The sequence below is a fragment of the Leopardus geoffroyi genome, chromosome B3 (assembly GCF_018350155.1).
Source record: "Leopardus geoffroyi isolate Oge1 chromosome B3, O.geoffroyi_Oge1_pat1.0, whole genome shotgun sequence".
In the NCBI taxonomy this organism is placed as follows: Eukaryota; Metazoa; Chordata; class Mammalia; order Carnivora; family Felidae; genus Leopardus; species Leopardus geoffroyi.
Window position 1 is genome coordinate 119229796 of NC_059337.1, and position 23724 is coordinate 119253519.

Below are 23724 nucleotides of genomic sequence, written 5' to 3' on the forward strand. Positions count from 1 at the left end.
TTATTTTTGAGACAGAGACAGAGCATGAGCAGGGAGAGGCAGAGAGAGAGGGAGACACAGAATTGGAAGCAGGGTCCAGGCTCTGAGCTGTCAGCACAGAACCCAACGTGGGGCTCGAATTCACGAACCACAAGATCATGACCTGAGCTGAAGTTGGACGCTTAACCAACCGAGCCGCCCAGGCACACCTCAACCTGCTTTAAATGTCTGGTAGAATTCCCCTGAGAAGCCCTCTGGCCCAGGACTCCTTTGTGTTGGGAGATTTTTGATAATTTTTTCACTGGTTATGGGTCTGTTCAAATTTTCTATTTCTTCTCCTTTGAGTTTGGTGGTGTGTGGGTGTGTAAGAATTTGTCCCTTTCTTCCAGATTGCCCAGTTTGTTGGCATGTAATTTTTTATAGTATTCTCTAATAATTATTTGTATTTCTGTGGTGTTGATTGTGATCTCTCCTCTTTCATTCCTGATCTTATTCTATTTGGGTCCTCTCTTCTTTTTGAGAAGTCTGGCTAGGCGTCTATCAATTTTGTTTATTCTTTCAAAGAACCAGCTCTTAGATTCATTGATCTGTTCTACCGCTTTTTGGATTCTATATTTATTTCTGCTCTAATTTTTATTATTTCTCTTTTTCGGCTGGCTTTGGGCTTTCTTTGCTGTTGCCTTTCTGGTTTCTTAGGTGTGAGGTTAGGTTATATACTTGGGACCTTTCTTGCTTCTTGAGATAGGCCTGAATTACAATGTATTTTTCTTTTAGAACTGCCATTGCTGCATCCCAAAGGGTTTGGACTATCATGTTTTCATTTCCATTTGCTTCCATATATTTTTTAATTTCTTCTTTAACTTCCCAGTTGATGCGTTCATTCTTTAGTAGGATGTTCTTAAATTTTTTTTTTTAATGTTTATTCATTTTTTGATAGAGACAGAATGTGAGTGGGGGAGGGGCAGAGAGAGAGGGAGACACAGAATCCAAAGCCAGCTCCAGGCTCCGAACTGACAGCACAGAGCCTGACGCGGGGCTGGAACTCACGGACTGTGAGATCATGACCAGAGCTGAAGTCAGATGCTCAACTGATTGAGCCACCCAGGCGCCCCTAGTAGGATGTTCTTTAAACCTTTATGTATTTGGGGACTTTCCAGATTTTTTTTCTTGTGGTTGATTTCAAGTTTCATAGCATTGTGATCTGAAAATATGCATGGTATGATCTCAATTCTTTTATATTTGTTGAGGGCTGTTTTGTGACACAGTATGTGATCTATTTTGGAGAATGTTACATGTGCACTTGAGAAGAATGTGTATTCTGGTGCTTTAGGATGAAAAGTTTTGAATATATCTGTTAAGTCCATCTGGTCCAGTGTGTCATTCAGAGCTGTTGTTTCCTTACTGATTTCTGCCTAGATTATCTGAGTGGAGTATTAAAGTCCCCTATAATTACAGTGTTATTATCTGTACATGTGTTTATGTTTGTGATTAATTGATTTATATTTTGGGTGCTTCCACATTGAGGGCATGAACATTTATAATTGTTAGCTCTTCTTGATGGATGGATCCTTTAATTATGCTATAATGCCCTTCTTTGTCTCTTTGTTACACCTTTGTTTTAAAATCTAGTTTGTCTGGGAGCACCTGGGTGGCTCAGTTGGTTAAGCGTCCGACTTTGGCTCAGGTCATGATCTCACAGTTCGTGGGTTTGAGCCTCACATCGGGCTCAGTGCTGACAGCTCAGAGCCTGGAGCCTGTTTCAGATTCTGTGTCTCTCTCTCTCTCTCTGCCTCTCCCCCACTTGCACTCTGTCTCTGTCTCAAAAATAAATACACATTAAAAAAATTTTTTTTAATCTAGTTTGTCTGATATAAGTGTGGCTACTCCAGCTTTCTTTTGACCTCCAGTAGCATGGTAGATGGTTCTCCATCCCCTCACTTTCAATCTGAAGATGTCCTTAAGTCTAAAATGAGTTTCTTATAGGCAGCATATAGATGGATCTTGTTTTTCTATCTGTTCTGATACCCTATGTCTTTTGATTGGGGCATTTAGTCCATTTACATTCAGAGTTATTATTGAAAGATACAGATTTAGTGCCATTGTGTTCTTTGTAGGTTTCATGTTTGTGGTGACATCTGTGGTCCTTTATAGTCTTTGCTGCTTTTTACTCACAGAGTCCCCCTTAGGATCTCCTGCAGGGCTAGCTTAGTGGTCATGAACTTCTTTCTTTTTGTTTGTCTGGAAAAGCCTTTATCTCTCCGTCTGTTCTGAATGACAGCCTTGCTGGATAAAGGATTCTTGGCTGCCTATTTTTCCTATTCAGCACAGTGAATATTTCCTGCCACTCCCTTCTGGCCTGCCAAGTTTCAGTGGACAGGTCTACTACACTTATGTATCTACCCTTGTAGTTTGAGATCTGTTTGTCCCTGGCTGTTGTCAGAATTCTCTCTTTATCTTTGTATTTTGCCAGTTTCACTATGATATGTCGTGATGCTGATTTTGATTTTTTTTGTTTTTTTTGTTTTTTTTTTGAAGGGAGTTCTCTGTGCCTCTTGGACTTGGATATCTGTTTCCTTCCCCAGGTTAGGGGAGTTGTCAGCTATAATTTGTTCAGATAAACCTTCTGCCCCTTTCTATCTTCTTCTGGAACTCCTGTGATATGGATATTATTTCATTCCATTGAATCACTTAGGACTCGAATTCTCCCCTTATGGTCTAGTAATTTTCTTTCTGTCTTTTTTTTTCAGCTTCGTCATTTTCCATAATTTTATCTTCCATTTCACCTATTCTCTCCTCTGCTTCTTCCATCCTTGCTGTCACTGCATCTAGTTTATTTTGCATCTCATTTATAGCATTTCTTAATTCATCAAGACTATTTCTTAGGTCTTTGATCTCTGTAGCAATAGATTCTCTGCTGTCTTCTATGCTCTTTTCAAGCCCAGCTATTAGTCCTATGAGTGTTATTCTGAATTCTTGTTCACATATATTATTTATATCTGTTTTGAGAAATTCTCTGGCTATCATTTCTTCCTGGAATTTCTTTTGAGGAGAATTCTTCCATTTCATCATTATGACAAGGTTTCTGCCTTTTATGTGTTTTAATAGCTTTTGTTATGTGTCCCGCACCTGTGAGTGCTATATTAAAACGGGGTCGTACACTGTCTAGGGCCTGGCACTTCAGGAACTGTCTGGAGTGTGTTGTGTGTACTCTGTTGTTGAGTATTTGGCTGCTCTATCCCACTGCTCATAGTGGTGGATTGTTTGGACCTTCCACCAGGTGTGCTTTGATGTGTTTGTTGAAGTAACCTTGGAAAAGAGGAAAGTGGGGGAGGGAGGGAGGGAACCTTATTCCATACAGAGAGAGAAATGGAAGGGGTGAAAAAAAAAAACAGGCAGAGAATCAAAGAAACTGTAAGGCTTAATCCAGAGAGAGAGAGAGAGAGAGAGGAAAATAAAGAAGAGAGAAAGAAAAAAAGAAAGAAAAAAAGATTACGTATATATACATATACATATATATACGTATACACGTATATACGTGTATGTATATATATATATATATATATATATATATATATATATATATAAAGATCGATCAGAAATCAAGTCAGAAACTGTGAGCCTGATTTCAAAAGGGGAAGAAAAAAAAAGAAGAGGGTAGAAAGAAAAAGAAGGAAAAAGAGAAGGAAAGAAAAGAAAACAATAACAGACTGACATACAAAACCACAGTCCAGTTGTCTGTTGGGGCCTGGAACAGGTGGCTGTGCTGGTCTGCAGGAGAGGCCGTCTGGTTTGGTCAGTGTCAGTTCCACTTTGGTAGATAAGCAGTTGCCAGGCACGGAGGGGTGGGGTTTGGTGTAAGCCAGTGGCCTCCACTGCAGGCTGCTCTCCTGTTCCCTGAAGCCCCACTGTGTTGGTGATGGGGAGAAAAACGGCGACACCCCGGTCTGTCCTCCCCAGACCGGGTGTCTCAAACCACACTGTTCAGGCAGCCCTCACAGAATAGCGCCGTGGGCGGCTTGTCCTGTTCCACAGTCTCCCATGCCTCCTAGGTGCTCGGCTGGCATTCAGAACCCACTATCTTAAAGGGTCCCGCTTCGTGCAGACCTGGTTCTGGGGTAGCACCACTCCGCCCAGCTGACACAGGGCCTCTGGCTGGCAGGTGCCTGCAGGATCTTTTGTCCTTGGGGGGGCAATAAACCCTCTTCCCACAGTACTCGAGGGAAGGGACTGTTCTCTCCCAGTGCTCCCTGAGGTCGCTACTGTGCTCCAGGGCTGGGCTCCCCTTTCCCCCCAGACTTGTGCACACAGGGACATGTCCAGGCCAGTGCCGGGAAAGTCATGTACCCCTGAAAACTCTGATCTTCACTTCTAAGGCCGTTTGCAAAGTAGAAACGGCAAAGTAGAAACTCCTTTATTTCTTGTTCCCCATTCATGCTCTTGAGAGGTTTTTCTTTTGTCCAAACACAATACTATGCTTCCTTCGCCTCTCTTTCTCTTCCTTTTGTCTCTCCACAGAAGGGGTCTCCTCCCCTCCATGCCTATGCTGCCCACCATTTTATCTTTCTCAATTCACAAACACACACCTCTGTCCCACCAAGCTGTCTCTGTCCATCTGTAGGGATTTTTCTGTTATTCTGCACTCTGTATTCTGTTCTAAGTGTTCTGACCTCAGGACAGCTGTGTTTGAGGCATGAGGGAAATCCCAGTCCCCCTACTTCTCTGCCATCTTAACTCCAACCTGAAATTTTTATTGTTTTGATTACAAACGCATTTAACATTTTTTAAAAATTTTATTTTGGGGCGCCTGGGTGGCGCAGTCGGTTAAGCGTCCGACTTCAGCCAGGTCACGATCTCGCGGTCCGTGAGTTCGAGCCCCGCGTCAGGCTCTGGGCTGATGGCTCAGAGCCTGGAGCCTGTTTCCGACTCTGTGTCTCCCTCTCTCTCTGCCCCTCCCCCATTCATGCTCTGTCTCTCTCTGTCCCAAAAATAAATAAATAAACATTGAAAAAAAAAATTAAAAAAAATAAATAAATAAAAAAAAATTTTATTTTGTGAGACAGTGACAGCGTGAGTGGGGGAGGGGTGGAGAGAGGGAGAGAGAGAGAATCCCAAGCAAGCTCTGTGCTGTCGGCACAGAGCCAGCCCTGCATGGGACTCGAAGTCATGAAACCATGAGATCATGATCTGAGCTGAAACCAAGAGTCTGATGTTTAACCGACTGAGCCACCCAGGTGCCTGTACACATGCATTTTAAATCATGAAATATATCAATTTAATATTGCTTTTTACCCACTAACATATAATGAAATGATTTTATTCAGTATTTAAATGGATTTGTAAGATAAATATCTTTGTTGTTATTAAAGCCACTTTGAGAGTCCTGTAGCAGTTTTTTAGAGCACATCTTCACTTCCATCTAAGTTGACTGAAATACAGAAATATTTACATTTTGTATATGATGCAGTATATCAGGGGTTAGTAAAGGGCCAAATAACCAACCGTTGTGTAAATAAAGTTTTGTTGGAACACAGGCATACATTCAAATTGTCTATGGCTGCTACAGTGGCAAAGTTAAGTAGTTGTGACAGAGACCATATGGTCCTCAAAGCTGAAGATATTTACTGTCTAGTCCTTTACAGAAAAAATTTGTTGAGCCATTCTATATATGATACTGTCACTGGAAATGTTATCCCAAATGCAGAGGCCTTTCTCACATAACTGTGGGATCTTTGAAATGTTTACAGTGTTATCTGACATGCCCAGCATGAGGTGTTGAATTTCCTTGTCTTTCTCTTTTTTAGTGGGGGGAACCGTTCATCAGAGGATCTCTATCCAAAACTAAAATAAATAGATACATAAATAAATACATAAATAAATAAATATCCAAAGCTATCATTGGCTGAGGTCCTTTTAAGCTTATCCGTCTTCTGCAAACAGTGCTTTAGTGTTTTTAAGGGAGTGGTTTTATGAGGACTCAAATACAAGGCAACCCATTTAAATTTCATGATTATATCAGTGTTCTCATTGTATCTATAACATTGAATGCACAAAGCCCCAAATGTCACTGGTTTAAATTTCTATATTAGCATGGGATTTCTACAGACCTTTCATTAGACATTAATTGCTTGGAGCTTTGGAGTTGGTGGGAAATTTCCTGTTGCAGGAAATTTTAAAAATTTACCTATGTGCAGGTATTTTTCAATTAAATTGAAAAACTGTGGGACAACATTAAGAAAGAAAAAGTTAATATTAACTAGCAAAAGCCATCTTAGTTGAAGTGTACAGCAAAGGGAATGTAGGACAGGAAGAGAATAAGATTAATAGACGGGATGGAAACTGATCAGTTGTCAGGTTCCAGGGAGTGTGATGGGTACAACATTTATTATCCCTATTCTTGGCTTTTGAGAGGGAAATTTGGAAATATAAATCTTATTCCCAAGGTATGTATAGTAGAAAAATAAACTCCATATGCTTGAAGAAAATGAAAGAAAAGGAGTACCACCTGGGAATCTGGGATTTATATAAATTTTTAATTAACTGATTTTCTTTAAATTTAAGGGAGGAACCTCCCTACGTGCTCCTTTTCCCTCCTCCTTTTATTCTATTGAACAAAAAACTTCAGTAGATGTTACCTCTAGCTTTTTAAAATGTGTTTAGAAATTTTAAAATCAGCTGAGTTCTTGCATTCTTAAATTGTTGCATTCTTTAGTTTTATAACTAAAAAGAGGTAGCACAGGAAATTGGAAGGTTATTCTAATTCTCTACAATGATAGAAACAGCCAAATTGACCTCAGAAGATAGAAATCTAAGAATGATCATTTACAAAAGAAATCACAACCTTAAGTCCACAACTAAGCCAGAATGGCTGCTCCTCCTAAAATAAATACAAGCTTTGTAATACCTAGAACTTGAAGTCATCTTTAGCACCCCACTCCGGGTATTGATGTATCTGCTACCCTGCCAATTTGTGTAATACAAAATAGGTTTAACTCTCCTATTTTGATACGAAACCATGTGGACATTTGCCAGAGAGGCCTAGTCTTGTGAAACAAAGCATGATGGCTTTTGATAATTCTCTGGATTAAAGGGTTAGGAACAAATTGCTCACTCACTTCTGTTGTGAAATGGATATATAGAGAGCTAAGGAAGCTGAAGATAGGTATCTGCCTGCTGATCATTAGGAGTAAAATATAGGAACTTTATGGTTTGAACCAAAGTACCTCAACAGGTTCCTTCTCTAGATTACAAGTATGTGACTCTGTTACAGGAGAGAATGTCCACCTTGGTTCTGGAGATGGGCAGCCCAAAGATTCTGGGCCCCTTCCTCAAGTGGAAAAGAAACTCAAATGTACAGTTGAAGGCTGTGACCGGACATTTGTGTGGCCAGCTCACTTCAAGTACCATCTCAAAACTCATCGGTGAGCATATCTGAGGTTCCATGCTTAGAGGTCAAGAACAGTGATGCTTCTGGAGGAGCTTGTCCCTCAATTGACAAAGGAAAGCAGGGGCTCCAGTTTACTCGTGATTAAGATGTCTTTTGTTCTTTAATAGAAAGGTTGCGTTGTCTCATTTACCTCATTCTTTACAGATATTTAGTAAGACATTTGGCACCTAAATGTGCCAAAACATAAAACATAATTTTTTGGGAAACTTAAAAAAAAAAAGTGTGGGCCCTACTCTCAAACCTATGAAAATCAGTATTCAACAAGTAAGGTGTGGGCGCCTGGCTGGCTTAGTAGGTAGAGCACGCAGCTCTTGATCTTGGGGTCGTAAGTTTAAGACCCACATCGGGCGTAAGATTACTTTAAAAAAAAAAAAAAGGGAAGGCAGTCCTGGGCATCTGTAGTTTTAGCAGACATCAGGTGATTCTGACATACCTAGGTTTGTGAGTTACTGTCTGCTTTGAGAGGCAACAGGAGCTGTGACTTGCCCTTTCTAGCAAAGAGCATTTTCAGGTATTGGTGCTTATGTGATTTGTTTTTGTTGGTTTGTTTTTGTTTTGTTTTGTTTTGTTGTTGCAGAAATGACCGCTCTTTCATCTGTCCGGCGGAAGGTTGTGGGAAAAGCTTTTATGTGTTGCAGAGGCTGAAGGTGCATATGAGGACTCATAATGGGGAGAAGCCCTTTATGTGCCCCGAGTCTAGCTGTGGTAAGCAGTTCACTACAGCTGGAAATCTGAAGAACCACTTGCGCATCCATACAGGTGTGTGCAACCCCAACATTCCTGCAGGCAATCTACCACTTGGCTCAGGGTTTGCTTGCCTGTCCTTAGAAAGGCTCTGAGGTGGAAATAGAAATGAAGGTCTAGGGTTGTTGCTAGAACTCGAAAAGTGGAATTTCTTTTTTTCACATGCTTCGTGGCACTTTTCAATTAATTCAGTCACATTTATTGACTTTTCACCTGTGTGTGAGGAATGGGCAGTGTTAATTTCTGCCTCCAGGAGCTTAAAGTGTAGGAAGGCATATAAGACCTTCTCTGATAACAATGATATGATGAGATATGGACAAAATTATTATTGCTAAATTTCTTCAAATGTTACTTGGTTGTAATTTTGGTCAGTAATATTTATTGAATTATACAAACCATACAGAGCCTCTTCTAGCCACCAAATGGGGTAAGGTGGGGGGAAATACAAAAGCTAATTTTAACCCCTGACTTTGAGGAGTTTGCTTTCTTGTTAAAGCCTCACAACATGAGAAGCAAAATGGAAACGTGACTTGATTTGGGTCCAACGGCATGTTAATACCAAAGGACCACGATAAAAATACCTTGACTCTCATTCTGAGAGTTTAAGGGCGACTTTCCAAGCCTAAAATGTGCTAAGTCTCTTGTCAGAGTTTAATCACTGAACCAAGACTGATCTCTGAGGATGTGTAACTGTTCTTCCCCCTCTCTTGCCACTTTCTTTGTCTCTTCTTTATTCTTGCGTTGCTAAAACAATAGCAAATACAATTAAAGGGCATTAAAAAGTGAAACTTGTTCCAGGTATGTCCCTGTGATTCCTACTAGAGTGCCATTACCACTGGATATGTTTTAGGGCAGAATAGCTGTGTTCTCAGCTCTTTCTTGAGAGAGTAAACTATACTTGCTCCAAGAAGCAGTTTGAATAAAAGAACAAGAAAAACATCTAGCTGAATAGATTAGGGAAGAAGTAGGTAGAGTTCACCGTACTTGATTTTTGAATTCATTAACCCGTTCATCTTCGTGCTGCTCCTTATGTTTGTAGATTTGATAAAACTGAACATCTTAAAATGCTTCCTTTTACTTTGGGGCATGACCTTATTTTCTCTCTTCATTCTAGCTCTTTCTAGCTCTCCCTTGTTAATCTCCTCTAATTGTTCATCATTTTCAGAATTTCATGTTTCTCCCATTTCACTCAGTGTGCTCTCTCATTGCAGTCTCAGGGCTCAATGTGATCATTTCTCCCTGGATGCCTCCCAGATCTGAGTCGCCATAATTAATATAATAATAAAAGTTAGCATTTATTGACACAATTTAATATGGGTCCGGCACATACACATTATCCCATTTAATTCTCAAGGATACTTTATGCATGAGATACTATATTTGTTGATGAAGAAACGGGAGATTAGAGTTAAATAACTTGCCCAACATTACGCAGCTAGGAAAAGGCAGGGTTGAGATTTGAATTCTGATCTGACTCCAAAGCTCTTACAAGGATTTTGATTTCAAATCCTGATAATTCACATTATCTCAAATGTCAAAACTGAGCCACAGTTTTGGTCTTTATTAGTAGTAACGATAGTAATTAAAGCTACCAATTTCAGTGGTTTACCATGAGGGCTGACTATGTGCCAGACACTATGCTGAAGATACTTAACTTGTAGTGTCTCAGTTCTCAAAATAATCTTTCGAGATTGTATTGTGTTAATTTTATAGAGAAAAAGCTGCTTCTCAGAGAGGTCAGCTATCTTCCCCGTACTAATAAGTGGTGGTGTCAAGATTTGAACTCAACATTAATGGACTCATGCTCTTAATCATTACGCAGCATTGCCTCTTGACCATCCTCTTCTCCTGTGTCTTTTCCTTTCAGCAAAAATCACCATCCTCTCAGTTTCCAAATGCGAAGGCCATCTCACCTAAGCCAGCTTGATGCGGTGATTCATGCCACTAGATTCTGATGAGTCTTGTTCTAAGGCTGTAATAACAAGTATATTATTCATTTATTTGGCAACTTTTGAGTGCCTAGCATTTTGGGGTAGGTGTGAGTATATAAACATGTTTTCAGAAAAGTTACAGACCACTCACTGGAAAGTCACAAACATTAAACTGTGGTACAGTCTGAAAGAACAGTATAATCCAGAGCAGTGTTGTCCCCCTTTCCATGCCCAGCTCCCCTGTTGTCACCGTGTCAGCTTTAGTTGCCGGGTAGGGAAACTCGCTCTTCCTGGGTTTCTCCTTTACTTTCACACTGCTGCCACACTGACAACACTTCTGACACCAAATGTGTGAGGATTTTTCTCATACCAAACAATTCTCTGCAATACCAGCGGGGTGTCCTACAATTTAACTTAATTCTAACACTGTCTACCTGTAGATAGCATCAGATCCCACAGATCAAGGGCTCAGTCCCACAAGATAGTTCCCATACTGCTTCAGATGGCAGTTGCAAGTAGTAGGTTCCCATGTTGCTCACAACTTCTGTCTGACCAGGCTACAAATCAGAAGTTCCCATGATCCTCCTTTGAATTCAGTTATTTGTGAGAACATCTCATAGAACTCAGGGAAACACTTATTTACATCTACTAGTTTATTGTATAATAAAGGATATGCTAAAGGATACAGGTGAATAGCCAGACAAAGAGATATATAGGGCGAGATCTGGAAAGGTCTGAAGTACAGGGATTTCTGCCCGCATGGAGATGGAGTGTGCTACCCTTCTGGCGTGTAGTTGTGTTCACAAACCAGAAAGCTTCCGGACCCTGTACTTCGGGAATTTTATAGAGGCTTCTCCATGTGGGCATCATCAGTTATTAATTTCCATGTCCAGCCCCTCTTCCCTCTCTGGAGAGTAGGGGATGGGGCTGAAAATCCCAAGCTTCTAATCATGGCTTGGTCTTTCTGGAGAGCAGCCCTTATCTAGGAGCCCACCCAAGAGTTACCTCACTAGAATAAGAGACACTACTATCACCTAGAAAATTCCAAGGGATTTAGGAGCTCCGTGTCAGGAACCAGAGGCAGAGACCAATAGGTATACTTCTTGTTTTACACTTGCTATTTTCTGAACTTGTCCTGGGCACTCTTAGTTTCAAGGCTGTGCTCACACTGTTCTTTGTGCCTGAAATTCCCTTCCTTCCTTGTCATCTTTTAAGATCAGCTTAAATTCAGCTTCTTTAAAAAAAAAAAAAAAAATTACCACAATTAGAATTCCTCTCTTTTCTAAACACTTACAGTACTTTTTTTGTACAGAAACTTACATTAAAGTTATGTATGAATACATTTCTCTCTCTCATACTAGTCTGTGACCTTCAGATAAGAACTGCATCTCTGATTTTTTTTTCCACTTCTTATTTTGAAATAATTATAGACTCATGAGTAGTTGTGAAAATAGTACAAAGAGGGGTGCCTGGGTGGCTCAGTCGGTTAAGTGTCTACTTCGACTCAGGTCATGATCTCACGGTTCATGGGTTCAAGCCTCACTTTGGGTTCTGTGCCCACCTCTCAGAGCCTGGAGCCTGCTTCGGATTCTGTGTGTGTGTGTGTGTGTGTCTCTCTCTGCTCCTACCCCACTCATGCTCTGTCTCTCTCTCTCTTAAAAATAAAGAAACAGGGGCGCCTGGGTGGCTCAGTTGGTTAAGCCGCTGACTTCAGCTCAGGTCATGATCTTGCACTCTCTGAGTTCAAGCCCCACATCGGGCTCTGTGCTGATAGCTTGGAGCCTGGAGCCTGCTTCAGATTCTGTGTCTCCTCCTCTCTCTGCCCCTCTGCCTCTCGTGCTGTCTCTCTGTCTCTCTCAAAAATAAATAAATATTAAAAAAAATTTTTTTAAATAAAAAAAAAAAAATAAAGAAACATTAAAAAAATTTAAAAAATAGTGCAAAGGGTTTTGTTGTGTGCTTCACCCAGTTTCCCCAAAATGTGACATCTTATGTAGCCACAGTACAATATCAAAACCAGAAAGTTAATAGTACTTTCAGTCTACAGACCTTAATTAATTTTTACCATGCATCTTTGATTTTTAAAATAACAAAGTAATACTGTAAACAATGAAACTTCCAGAAAAGCATAAAGAAGAAAGCAAACCATCCATAATACCACTGTCAGGATATAACTACCTTTAGCATATTGTTACAGGTTTTTCTTTATACTTCTGACTGAACACCTGTTTTTGTTTGCTTTATAGAAAAGGACTATGTAATACCTATTTTGTAACTTGTAGAAATCTCTACTTTTTAGTGGATTTAGAAACTGAATCATAAAGAGAATTGATTGAAAGTAAAAATCCTGATAGCATATATGGTGTTGATCTTGATACCCTCAAAAGGGATGGGATTACTGAAGAAGGTAGGTCATTGTAGCTTGGGGTCAGCCCTTGAGCCAGGTGGGAGAAAGAAGTATGATGCTCAGAGGTAGCCACTCTAAAGAAGAGGGCAGGACTATATGGTGGCTGTCCACTAGGAGATCATTGAGAGATGACACTTGCTGAATGGCCCAATTGAAATTATATAGCATGAATTCAAGAAATCAGAGCAAGTCATTGGAAACAGAGTAAGATTAATGGGAAAAGAGAGTAATAGATAGTCAATTCATCAGAAGACTAAGTCTTTAACTTATTTTCTGTCTCTAGGAGAGAAGCCTTTCCTTTGTGAAGCCCAAGGATGTGGCCGTTCCTTTGCTGAGTATTCTAGCCTCCGAAAACATTTGGTGGTTCACTCAGGTACTAGAACTCTGGCCATTCATAGATCTCAGGGAAGGTGGAGAACCAAAAGTGTAAATGTGTGGGAGGGGGATGGTATAAAGAAATCTAGAGGGGGCGCCTGGGTTGCTCAGTCAATTAAGCTCTGACTCTTGATTTCAGCTCAGGTCATGATCTCATGGTTTCTGAGATCGAGCCTTGCTTCAGGCTTCATGTGCTGAGCACGTGGAGCCTGCTTGGGATTCTCTCCCTCTCTCTGCGTGTCCCTCCCCTGCTCCCACACTTGCACATGTGCATGGCCACACTCAACAATAAATAAATAAACTTAAAAAAAAAAAAAAAAGAAATCTAGAAAGTAACAAACTGTTCAACATAAAGTTCGCTTCTCCTCATGACAAAATTAAAAATCAAGGCTCTTAATGATTGAATTCAAAGGGTTGTATAATCAAAGGGGAAAAAAACTGATTTTTCTTATTTTCAGCTTAGCCATTGACTGAATTGCTTTCTAATTCAGAGCTTTTCTGAGGAGATTTATTTGCAAATTTATTTGCCACTGTGCTGGGTGCTTTATAAATTATATCAGGTATGGACCATGGAGGTCATTCAAAGCACAGACTTGCCAAGGCAGAAGAAAACTCAAAGTGGAGAGATTCTAGAACAGAATCAAGTAATTATTCAAGTCGTTAGCCACAGGAAGTATAGGGAAGCCAGAATAGGAGGAGTGGAGAGAAGGAACTGGAAGTTGTTTACGATGAGGGCAGTGAAGCAGTTCAGTGGGAATGAGGGAGTTGGAAAGATGTAATCAATCAGGGACATGAATTTCAGAGCTGAGCTTGTAGGAACGGAGCAGTTTTTTATATGATGACAAGTTCTAAGCAGAGGTGGCAAATGATAACCTGTGGCTTAGATGTAGACTTCTACGTAGGTTTTGCTTGGCTTATAGAGTGTTTTTATTTTATTTTACTTAATTTTATTACATAAAATTATTTCAAATATACATAAGAGTAAATAAAGATGTCTTCTTATATAACAACAATACTATTATCATACCTTTCTGGACTAACAATTTCTTAGTTTTATCTCCTACCCAATCCGTGTTTAGTTTTTCTTCACTTTTCTCAAAAGTGCCTTTTAAAGTGGGTTTGTTTAAATCAGGATCCAACAAGGTTTAATTATTGTACTGAGTAAGTCTTCTCTAAATCCATCTGTACTCACTTTTTTTCTTTCATGTCATAGACTTACTGCATAATGGAGTTAGTTGGGTTTTATAGAATGTCCCATATTCTGGATTTGTTGGTTTGTTTCCTTTTATGTCATTTAACTTGTTCCCCTAGATTTCCTATAAAAGGAAGTAAGCCCTAAAAACCTCAAAGGTTCAAAGATTTAGCATGGATATGTTATAGATGGTCGTATGTGTTTCATTATTTATCACATCAGGAGGCACATAGTGCTTGGTTACAGAATTCATCAGTAGGTTCAGGTGGTAACACCGTGATACTCACACTGTAAATTTCCCCAGCAACCTTTTGCTTTATGGTTTCATCTCTGAATGATGCCTGAATTCGTTATTTCATTAGGATATTAAAGTGGTAGGTTTCTAATTCTGTTATTTTGTTCACATCAGCTGGAATTCTGTGTATAATAGGTCTCTTCTCTATGCAGTAGGGCTATTTGGTAATCTGTACAGGAATGGAGAATAAATATGTCATCTTTTTCTTTTAATTTCTTTTGATTATGAGTTTTCAAAATAAGAAATTGGTGCTCTTGTTTCTTCTAGTAGTGTCAGATAATTGCCTTTCTTTCTCATTAGTATTAGTTTGAATTCATGGGTTTCTGTATAGTCACTGTATGTCAATCCATTTTAGTTCTTTTTTAACAGCTTTTTTTAAGACTTTATTTTTTTTAATTTTTTCTTTTTTTTTTTTTTTGTTTTTTGTTTTTTGTTATGGTAGGAAAGGCCTTTATTGTTGGCAGTGGGAAATTAAAAGAGGAGGGGGACACGACAGCTCTGGCTCCAGGGGTGGCTCCCCAGACCTACTCTTTCGCTGTCCTGGGAGAGCTTAAGACTTTATTTTTAAGTAATCTCTACACCCATCATGGGGCTTGAACTCACAATCCTGAGATCAAGAGTCTCATGCTCCACTGAGCTAGCCAGGTGCCCCATCAACAGCTTTTTTGATGTGTAATGCATGTACCTTGAAATTCATCCATTATAAGCATACAAATCAGTGATTTCTAGAAAATATATAGAATTATACAGTCATCACTACAATCCAGTTTTAGAACACTTCTGTCACACCAGAAGGTTTCTTTTTGCCCCCCTCGTTGTCAGTTCCTGCTTCCGCCCCCAGATCCAGGCAACCACTGGTTAGCTTTATGTCTCTACAGATTTGCCATTTCTGGAAGTTTTCTGGCCATTTCACTTACTTTTGTCACAGGCTGGTCCCTTGTAGGCATGTGTTTCTGACCCTAGCTCTAAGTGTGATTGTCTGAGTAGGTGGAAAGCCGACTGAGAGTTTTGGACTCGAGGACACAGAGGGTAGTTCAGATTGCCATGTGGAAGAGCCATCGGTGTAAACACTGAAGACTGTGAGAGTGGTGGTGGGAAGTGGAATAAGGGGGTATTATGAATGCAGGGTTGGGATCCTTGAGGATGGTACGTGTTCTGGAGGTCCATGGAAGACTGTATCTGGAAAAGGAAGGAAGTATTCTACATGGCCGCCATGACCTGATACCAGAGGTTGTGAAGGCAGCAGTACAGTGGGTGTGGGAAGGATAGGGGCTGGGAGCAGTGAGCGTGCCAAGCTCTCCTGGTGAACTCTTCCTGCCTTCTCTGGTGTACTGAAAGTTTGGAGGCTGGGGGCCTCCGAGGCTGGGTGGAGAATGGGAGAAGGAAAAAGCCTCTTATGTTTAGCTTAACATTCTCTGGGCTTCTCTGTCCTGGTCTTGAATCTGTTCTCTTGCTGTCAGGAATGTACCCTGTCTTTTTGGCTACCCTGTCTTAACCTGGTCTCTGTTTCAGGAGAGAAGCCCCATCAGTGTCAAGTATGTGGGAAGACCTTCTCTCAGAGTGGGAGTAGGAATGTGCACATGAGAAAGCATCATTTGCAGCTAGGAGCAGCTGGGAGTCAAGAGCAGGAGCAAACTGGTGAGAAGAGAGGGTGTAGTGGAGGGCTATATCTTCTGGTTTCAAAAAGCCAAATGACTGGCATGTCTGGTTGTTTGGAAATTTTCAGATTCTGTGTTGGGGAGAAAGACCTGGTCTCACTGGATTGACTAGTGGTTTCCAATGTAGCTGTATAATAAAATCTATAAGCTTTTAAAATGTATATATTTGTATTGCTTGTCCACTCTTCATTCCCAAATAAAACAATACAACCTGGTAAATGAGATTATTTGGGAATAAGATCCCAGAATCTGTAGTTTTTAAGTTTCCCTAGTGAGTTTGGTGGTAACTCGTGCTGATCCATGAACCAGCATTTGAGTATTACTGTGATAAAGATTTCTATAAGACAAGGTTTTAAACATTTTTTATGTATCAGTCATGACTCCCTTTTTACCCTAACTTAAATTTGATAACTCATTTTTATTATTTTTTTCCACGTGTTATTTTAATCAATTATTTTATTCCAAATACTCCTTTCCAAGGACACATCCATCCCATTTCATACCTTAATTCTCCACCTGCTGATCACAGGCAAGGATATTTATCTGTGAGGCTCCGCCCTTCCCTTCTAGGTTTACTCTTGCTCCCAAAACTAGGTAGCATCCAAGATACAGGTTGGCTTCCACTTCCGAAAGAAAAAGTCAGCTTCCCATGAAGGGAAATGGGGACCAGGCACAGCCTTGACCGCTGCATGTCTCTTACATCCTATTCTCTGTGCAGCTGAGCCATTAATGGGCAGTAGTTTGCTTGAAGAGGCTTCAGTAACCAGTAAAAACCTGGTGCCTATGAATTCCCAGCCCAGCCTTGGTGGAGAGTCCTTGAACCTACCAAATACCAATTCTATCCTAGGAGTTGATGATGGTAAGACTTTCAACTCTCCTTTATTTGGGGAAAATGGGCTGCAACTAGGGACTAAGGAATGGGGTTGTCTCCAAAATGGAGGTTTTAATTAATTTCATTTCTTGTGAGTAGCTGTGGTATGATTGAGTAGCATTTGTATTCTTTGTCTCTGGGATGGATAAGTGAATCTGTTAAAAAAAAAAATTCTTTTTCGTTTAACAGATGACGTAACAAAAGAGTAACAAAAAATTTTAAGAAGAAAATTATCCATAATCCTAGCATCCTAGCCCAACTATTTCTATCTTTCCTATTGCAGTTTTGGAAGAACTTAACTTTTAAAACATTTAAACAGAACATAACCAGGTTTTACAGAGGAGATATAAAGCAATTTCTCCATACCTTCAAAAGCCATATCTTCTGGAGAAAAGAAAGGGCTCTCTAGGAAACAGTTGCTCCTCTCTGGTATAGAAATTTCACCCAAGTTACACAGGCCAGGCCCTCTTCTCTGAAAAACTTAACAGGTGAGGTCAGCATGCATTTATTCAGTGCCTACTGTGTGCCTGGCACCATGGGAAAGATAAAAGTAGAAAGCAGGGACCTTAAAATGTAGTTGAGAAGTCAAAATTTACATACGGGAGACAACAGTGAACAGAAAATAGTATATAAGCAAATGTTACATTGCACGGTGCAGTCTGGAAGAGCAGTAGGTATTGAAAGCCCCCCTGGAAGAAACTTTTAATTTTTTAGGGGGCTAAGTAGTTTATGTATGAACTGTTTCCAGAAGACTTTTCTGGTGACTTCACTTGATAAAGTCTGAGATCCTGTGTTTTAGTTACTCCTCATATCCCGTTCAGTTTTGTGTATAGGTGACCATGTTTGTGTAACTTCTGTGTGGAGTCTACATGGGCCAGAGTGTGCTTCCACAACAAGCCTCCTCGGTTTTGTAAATGATACTAGTGGATAACCAAAGTGTAAGACACAGAAATTGCATGGAACTACTTTGCCATTCTTAAGGAAGAAAGTCTCAAGGAAGGAAGGGACACTGAGTACAGGAACTTTGAAGCCAGACCTAAGTTCTTGACTTGCTCATATTATGCTGTTTCTATCATTGGTGGCTGCTTTAAGGGTTGGCTCTGGTCTCCTGATTTGCCTGCATAAGCAGAGTTTGCCCTGTTTCAAATCACAGTTAATCCAGTTAACAGTGCTAAAGCTATATTACTTTAAATTGGTATATTACAAAATGGTCAGCTCTTACATCAGGATTTCTTGCCTTTCCTTCCCATCCCCCTTTTGTCGTACTTTCTAAATTCACTGGTAATGATTATCAGACAGGAATTAATTTGGAAAAAATATAGGAATATGGGTTTTTCAGGGAACAGTTTTTAGTGTTCTTAATGAGGCTTGATAATGCAGGTAGGTGTAACTGTGGATTCACTTTTCATTGAGACATTTTCTGCTGTTTCAGAGGTGCTTGCTGAAGGATCCCCACGTCCCCTGTCTTCAGTGCCTGATGTGACACATCACTTGGTGACCATGCAGTCAGGGAGGCAGTCATATGAGGTTTCTGTCTTAACTGCCGTAAATCCACAGGAGGTAAATTTATCTCTTGCCCTTACTTTGTTTCTGTAGAGACTAATGTGGACAGTGGTTAGAGATCTAGTTTAGAAAATCTGAAACTGACTCCAGTTTCCCTTTCCTGGAAACTTTGACTAGAAGATCTTCCTTTAAGCTAAGCATGAGACCAGATTTGAAAGAAACTTGATTGTTAGGGTCTCCTGGATTGGGAGATCGGTCACTCACGGCTGGGTCTCTCAGCTTTAATTTCCTTTGTATACATACCTTACTGAATGATATCTGCTCCTACTGTTCTCTGCCTATGACATAAGGATATTGCTTTTATTTTATAAGGAAAATAATATCCTGGGACAAAGTGGTCCTTGAGCAAAAAGAGTAGTGACAAAATCATTGAAAGTAATCATTGTTCATTTTGTACCAGGCTGAACCAACTGGACATACAGGACATGTTCACTTGCTTGTGGAATGAGAACCATTATCTAAAGCAGGGAAAGTTTTAAGTTTATTCTAAGCACTCCCATCTTTATGGTCTTGGCTCCAACCCAGAAAACAGAATGAAAACTTGTCAGGCTTCTAGAATCTTAGGATATTTTATTGGTCTTTTGTCTTGGGAGTAAATGACTTCATCATGAGCTCATTTCATATGTATAAACTTTTGCCAAAACCTGGGTATCCTGGATACGTATTACAGTATCTCTTACAGTGCTGTCCCATCTTTTTCCCCTGTCCTTTCATTATAACCTGATACCACAACTGTTGCCGTATTCAAATGACTGCATCCTATATTGAATATTCTTGATTATTCTGTAAGCTTCCTGGGGATCCTCAGGATCACAGGGCTTTGGCCATGCATGTTCATGTTTTTGCCAGGATCTTTCCTTGTATGTCATCATTATGACCCATTGTCTGAGTCTTGCTTGTATTATATTGAAAGTTTTTTTGCTATTGGTATCATTGGTTTTTCCTAATCCACTTTCTCCTGGCTACTGCTTTGGAACATGTCTCACCTATGAAGACTTCCTTTGTTATTTCCCCTCTTCATTTATGTGTTTTAAAATTTTTGTTATAGAAGTTTTCATAAAGTACAGTGAGAGAGAGTATAGTACTCATGTACCTATCACCCAACTTCAACAGTTAGCTTTCTACTGTTCTTATTTTCTCTCTTCCTACCTACAATTTGTTGCTGCTGTTCTGTTTGTGCTGGAGTATTTAAACATTTTTTTAACATTTATTTATTTATTTTTGAGAGACAGAGCACGAGTTGGGGAGGGGAAGAGAGAGAGGGAAACAAAGAATCCGAAGCAGGCTCCAGGCTCTCTGCTGTCAGCGCAGAGCCCAGTGCAGGGCTCGAACCCATGAACCCTAAGATCATGGCCTGAGATGAAATTGGACTCTTAACTGAGCCACCCAGGCACCCCTGTGCTGGATGGAGTATTTAAAACCAAATCACAGACATACCATTTCATTTGTAGGTATTTCAGGATATACCTCTAACAGATAAGTTTTTTGGGGGCGCCTGGGTGGCTCAGTTGGTTGGCATCCAACTTCGGTTCAGGTCATGATCTCATGCTCCATGAGTTCGAGCCATGCATGGGGCTTTGTGCTGTCAATGCAGAGCCTGGAGCCTGCTTCAGATTTTGTGTCTCCCCCTCTCTCTGCCCCTCCCCCTCTCATGCTCTGTCTCTCTCTGTCAAAAATAAACATTAAAAAAAATTTTAAAAACAAACATGTTTTTTTCATAGCTGTCTTCATCACACCCAATAAAATTAACGATTTATTGATATCCTCAAACAGTCTATATTCCTTTTTTTTCTCAAAATGTCCTTTAATGGTTGGTTGGTTTGAATTAGGATTCAGACAAGCCCCATTCATTGCATTTGGTTAATAATTCTCTTAATTCTCTTTATCTCTAATAGTCTCCCCCTCTTCCCCCCTGTCTTTTTTTTTCCAGAATGGCTATTTAAGGAATTGGGTTATTTGTCCTATATAATTTCCTACATTCTGGTTTTGGCTGATTGACTCCTTTTGCTGTTTAATATATTTCTCTATCCAGAGATTTTCTAAAAACTGGTAGTTAGGAGCTTAGATTCATGTTTTTTCCCCCTTCCTTGGCAAGAATATTTTATAGGTGGTACTCTTGCTTTCTGTTACAGTTCACAGGAGACATATGGTATTCAGTTGTCCTCTTACTAAGCTTAATGATTGACCAATGGGTTACATAAAAATTTTGGTAAACATTACTGATCATGGCCTAGATCAGTTTGTTGTTTTTTTTTAAGGCTTGCAAAATGGTGATATCCTAATTCCCTTTTTCTTCCTGCTTTTATGAACTGTGATCCTTCTGTCAGAGAAAAGCTTTCATCAACTACTGGATCGCTCCGCAACAGTTCAGAAAAATTATTTCTTTTTTACCTACTAGAAATTGTCATTCTGACAAGCCAGTCCCCAACACTCAGCCTTTTCCTTTTTTATATTTGAAACCTTGGAGCTTTTCTCTCCTGTATTGCTAAATACCTTTTTTAATGAATCATTCCAAGTTTCCTCAAATAAATACCAGATGTATAAAAACTTAGTCAAGGGGAGCCTGGGTGACTCAATTGGTTGAGCGTCTGACTCTTGATTTCGGCTCAGGTCACGATCCCAGGGTTGTGGGATCAAGCCCCATATTGGGCTCACGTTGCGCTCAAGTTGGGCTCCACGCTGAGTGTGGAGCCTGCTTAAGATTCTCTCTCTCTTCCCCAGTCCCGTCTCCCCCACTCAGGCACTCTCTCGCTCGCTCTTTCTGAAATAACAAAACAACAACAAGAAAATGAACAGAAAACCTTAGCCAACAGGGTGCTATATACCTAATATGTGCAAGGCCCTCTGCTGGGTACTAGTTATACAATAGTAAACAAAGTACAATCGTTGCCTTTTATAACTGTGCAAATGGTGCCCCTGGAGTTGTACTGTACAGAGAGCATGGGAAGGGTGACAGATCAATAAACTGGCAATTTTTATATGGTGTAGTAAGTGCTAGCCTTGGGGGAAGTCAGGGAATGAATTCTAGGTTTGAGACCTGAGGAATGAATAGCAGTTATCTTGATGGATAAGTGGGAGGGATTGGAAGAAGATAACAGGCATAAAGGTAGCAAGCAGTGTGTACAAGGGTAGAAGGTGAGAGGGAACAGGGCACACAACTATGGAATCAAAAGGGTTGAGTAGGATGGGATGTGGAATGGAGAGATGGGCTGGAATGAAAAGTGAAAGCAGGAAAGTTATGATAGTTTCTCTCTTGAAGGGCCTTAAAGGACATGATTTTATCCCAGGGGCAATGGGGGGCCACTGCATGGTTTTAAGGCAGGTATGACATGGTCAGATTTGTGTATGCAAAAAGTCCAGCAATAGCACATTTTTTCCCCTTGGGCCTAGGCACATGGGTCTTGGAATTGGCTTCATTGTGTCCTTGTCTAGGTGATGCTCACTCATAGTCTCAGGCAGACCCAGTAACACAGATCACCTATAAAAAAAAAAAACAAAAAACTTGGCCTTCCCTCCAGGAGGACACTGAGGGTCTGCAGGCCCTAAATACCCAGTTTCATGGTGGAAACCCCAAACCCTTAATAGGAAAATATTAACACCAAGGGGAAAGTGCTGCCCTTAGTGGGGCTGAAAGTCCTAGATTATCACTTTTCCCTCACGGGTCCTCGGGTCCTCGGGTCCTGTGTATTTATAAACACACCGTCTGTCTGAGCCTCACTTCTTTTGTTTCCTTCACTGTTACCTCTATTATTTCTCCTCTTACCACAGGCATTTCCACTGCTCTTCCTCTCCTTTTCCTTATCGAGACAGGCTTATCACGTCATCTGATACCTTCATTTTTAAAAGCTACAAGGCCCTCAAGCCTCCAGGTTTAGTTCTCTTCCTCATCCAAGGTCCTGGTACTAACTGACCTTCCTCCAGTGAGTGAGGAATGTTGAGTCCTTAGAGATTCTCAGATAAAAGGCTATTTACAGTCCTTAAAACAACAATGCTTATTTCAAATTTTTGGAGATAATCACACGCTGTAGATCAGACCTGTAAGAATCTACTTGTGCACTTCTACTTGGACCCCTGTAAATAGGCTCTAAAAGTAAAAACGTAACAAGAATATCAGAATAACCAAAGCAATTATCAGAAATTATCATGGGAGGAGTGCCTGGCTGGCTCAGTTGGTAGAGCATGTCACTCTTGATGTCGGGGTGGTGAGTTCAAGCCCCGTGTTGGGCATGGAGATTACTTAAAAATAACTAAGTAATTTTTTAGCACTACTTAAAATTTTAAGCACTACTTAAAAAAAAAAAAAAACAACTTCTTAAAAAATAAATTATAGGAAATATATCAAAACCACATCTTACTCAAATGGTTCAGATTGAAGAAATTTTATTTGCCCTCAGTGTTACCCAGCCTTCTGCAAATCAGATAGAGGACTTATTGTGCAGGCCCAATTGGGACCCCAGGGCTTTGGGACCTCTGCTGACTAAAAGGCATCCCAAGTGGGGTTCTATAGCCACACTGAGCTCATATTCTCGAACGCAGGAACCAGTATAAATGATTGCCACCCAGCCTTCAACAAATCAGAATGTCTTCCAAAAAAGAAAAAAACAAATTACAAATTCTTTAAGATTTCTCATCAAGTGTCATTGCTAATTTGAGTGCCAATATCTGGATCTTGACCTGGATTTAAAAGACACCATTCTTACATCCTAACAACACAGCATCAAATGAAATTTGTGGTTTAAGTTTTTACATTTTTCTTTAAATTTTGTTTAAATTTCTTTAAATTCCATATTATTAAATTCTACTGTATAAATTACTTTTACCCAAATTGAGATCACCAAGTAAATCTATCCCCCAGCTCAAGAATTTATCTGGTTATATTTTTACTAAGCCATTTTTATTCTGAATTTCACTGTGTTATTCCCATCTCATTTTCATAACAAAATGGAACTCTGTTTCATCAATTGTACAGAACAACACTTGCAACAGAAAGCCTTGAGTGTAGGGTAGAAAGTCTGTTTTGGCTGCCACCCTCTTGGAGTCTCAGGCTTTCTCCCTTCATCATAGGGAAGACATTCTTTTGGACCCTGGGAATCCCTGGATTCCTTATGAGTGGGAACTCATATAGAACTCACTGGGGTAGCCTCCCATTCCTCTTACTTCTGCTTGAGCTTTCAGCCTGTACTTGGACTAACGCTGCCTGACAGGAGATTTGGGATTCCACCATTTCTGATACATCTGTTAAGTTCGGCATGCCTCCATCACTGA

General features: G+C 40.2%; 1 protein-coding gene across 7 annotated transcripts in view; it reads left to right on the forward strand.

The window, feature by feature from the left end:
* ZNF410 (zinc finger protein 410) overlaps positions 1–23724 on the forward strand; it is a 49620-nt gene that overhangs the window by 24809 nt on the left and 1087 nt on the right. For 3 of the 7 annotated variants that reach the window (XM_045448169.1, XM_045448173.1, XM_045448170.1), the window contains 6 exons: positions 7247–7397; positions 8001–8182; positions 12789–12878; positions 15880–16005; positions 16744–16884; positions 18329–18456. In XM_045448169.1, the coding sequence (XP_045304125.1) occupies positions 7247–7397; positions 8001–8182; positions 12789–12878; positions 15880–16005; positions 16744–16884; positions 18329–18456 (818 nt within the window). Of the gene's footprint in view, positions 1–7246; positions 7398–8000; positions 8183–12788; positions 12879–15879; positions 16006–16743; positions 16885–17179; positions 17385–18328; positions 18457–23724 lie in introns of those variants that run through there. The other 4 variants (XM_045448174.1, XM_045448175.1, XR_006704141.1 and 1 more) reach the window with 3 other exon arrangements.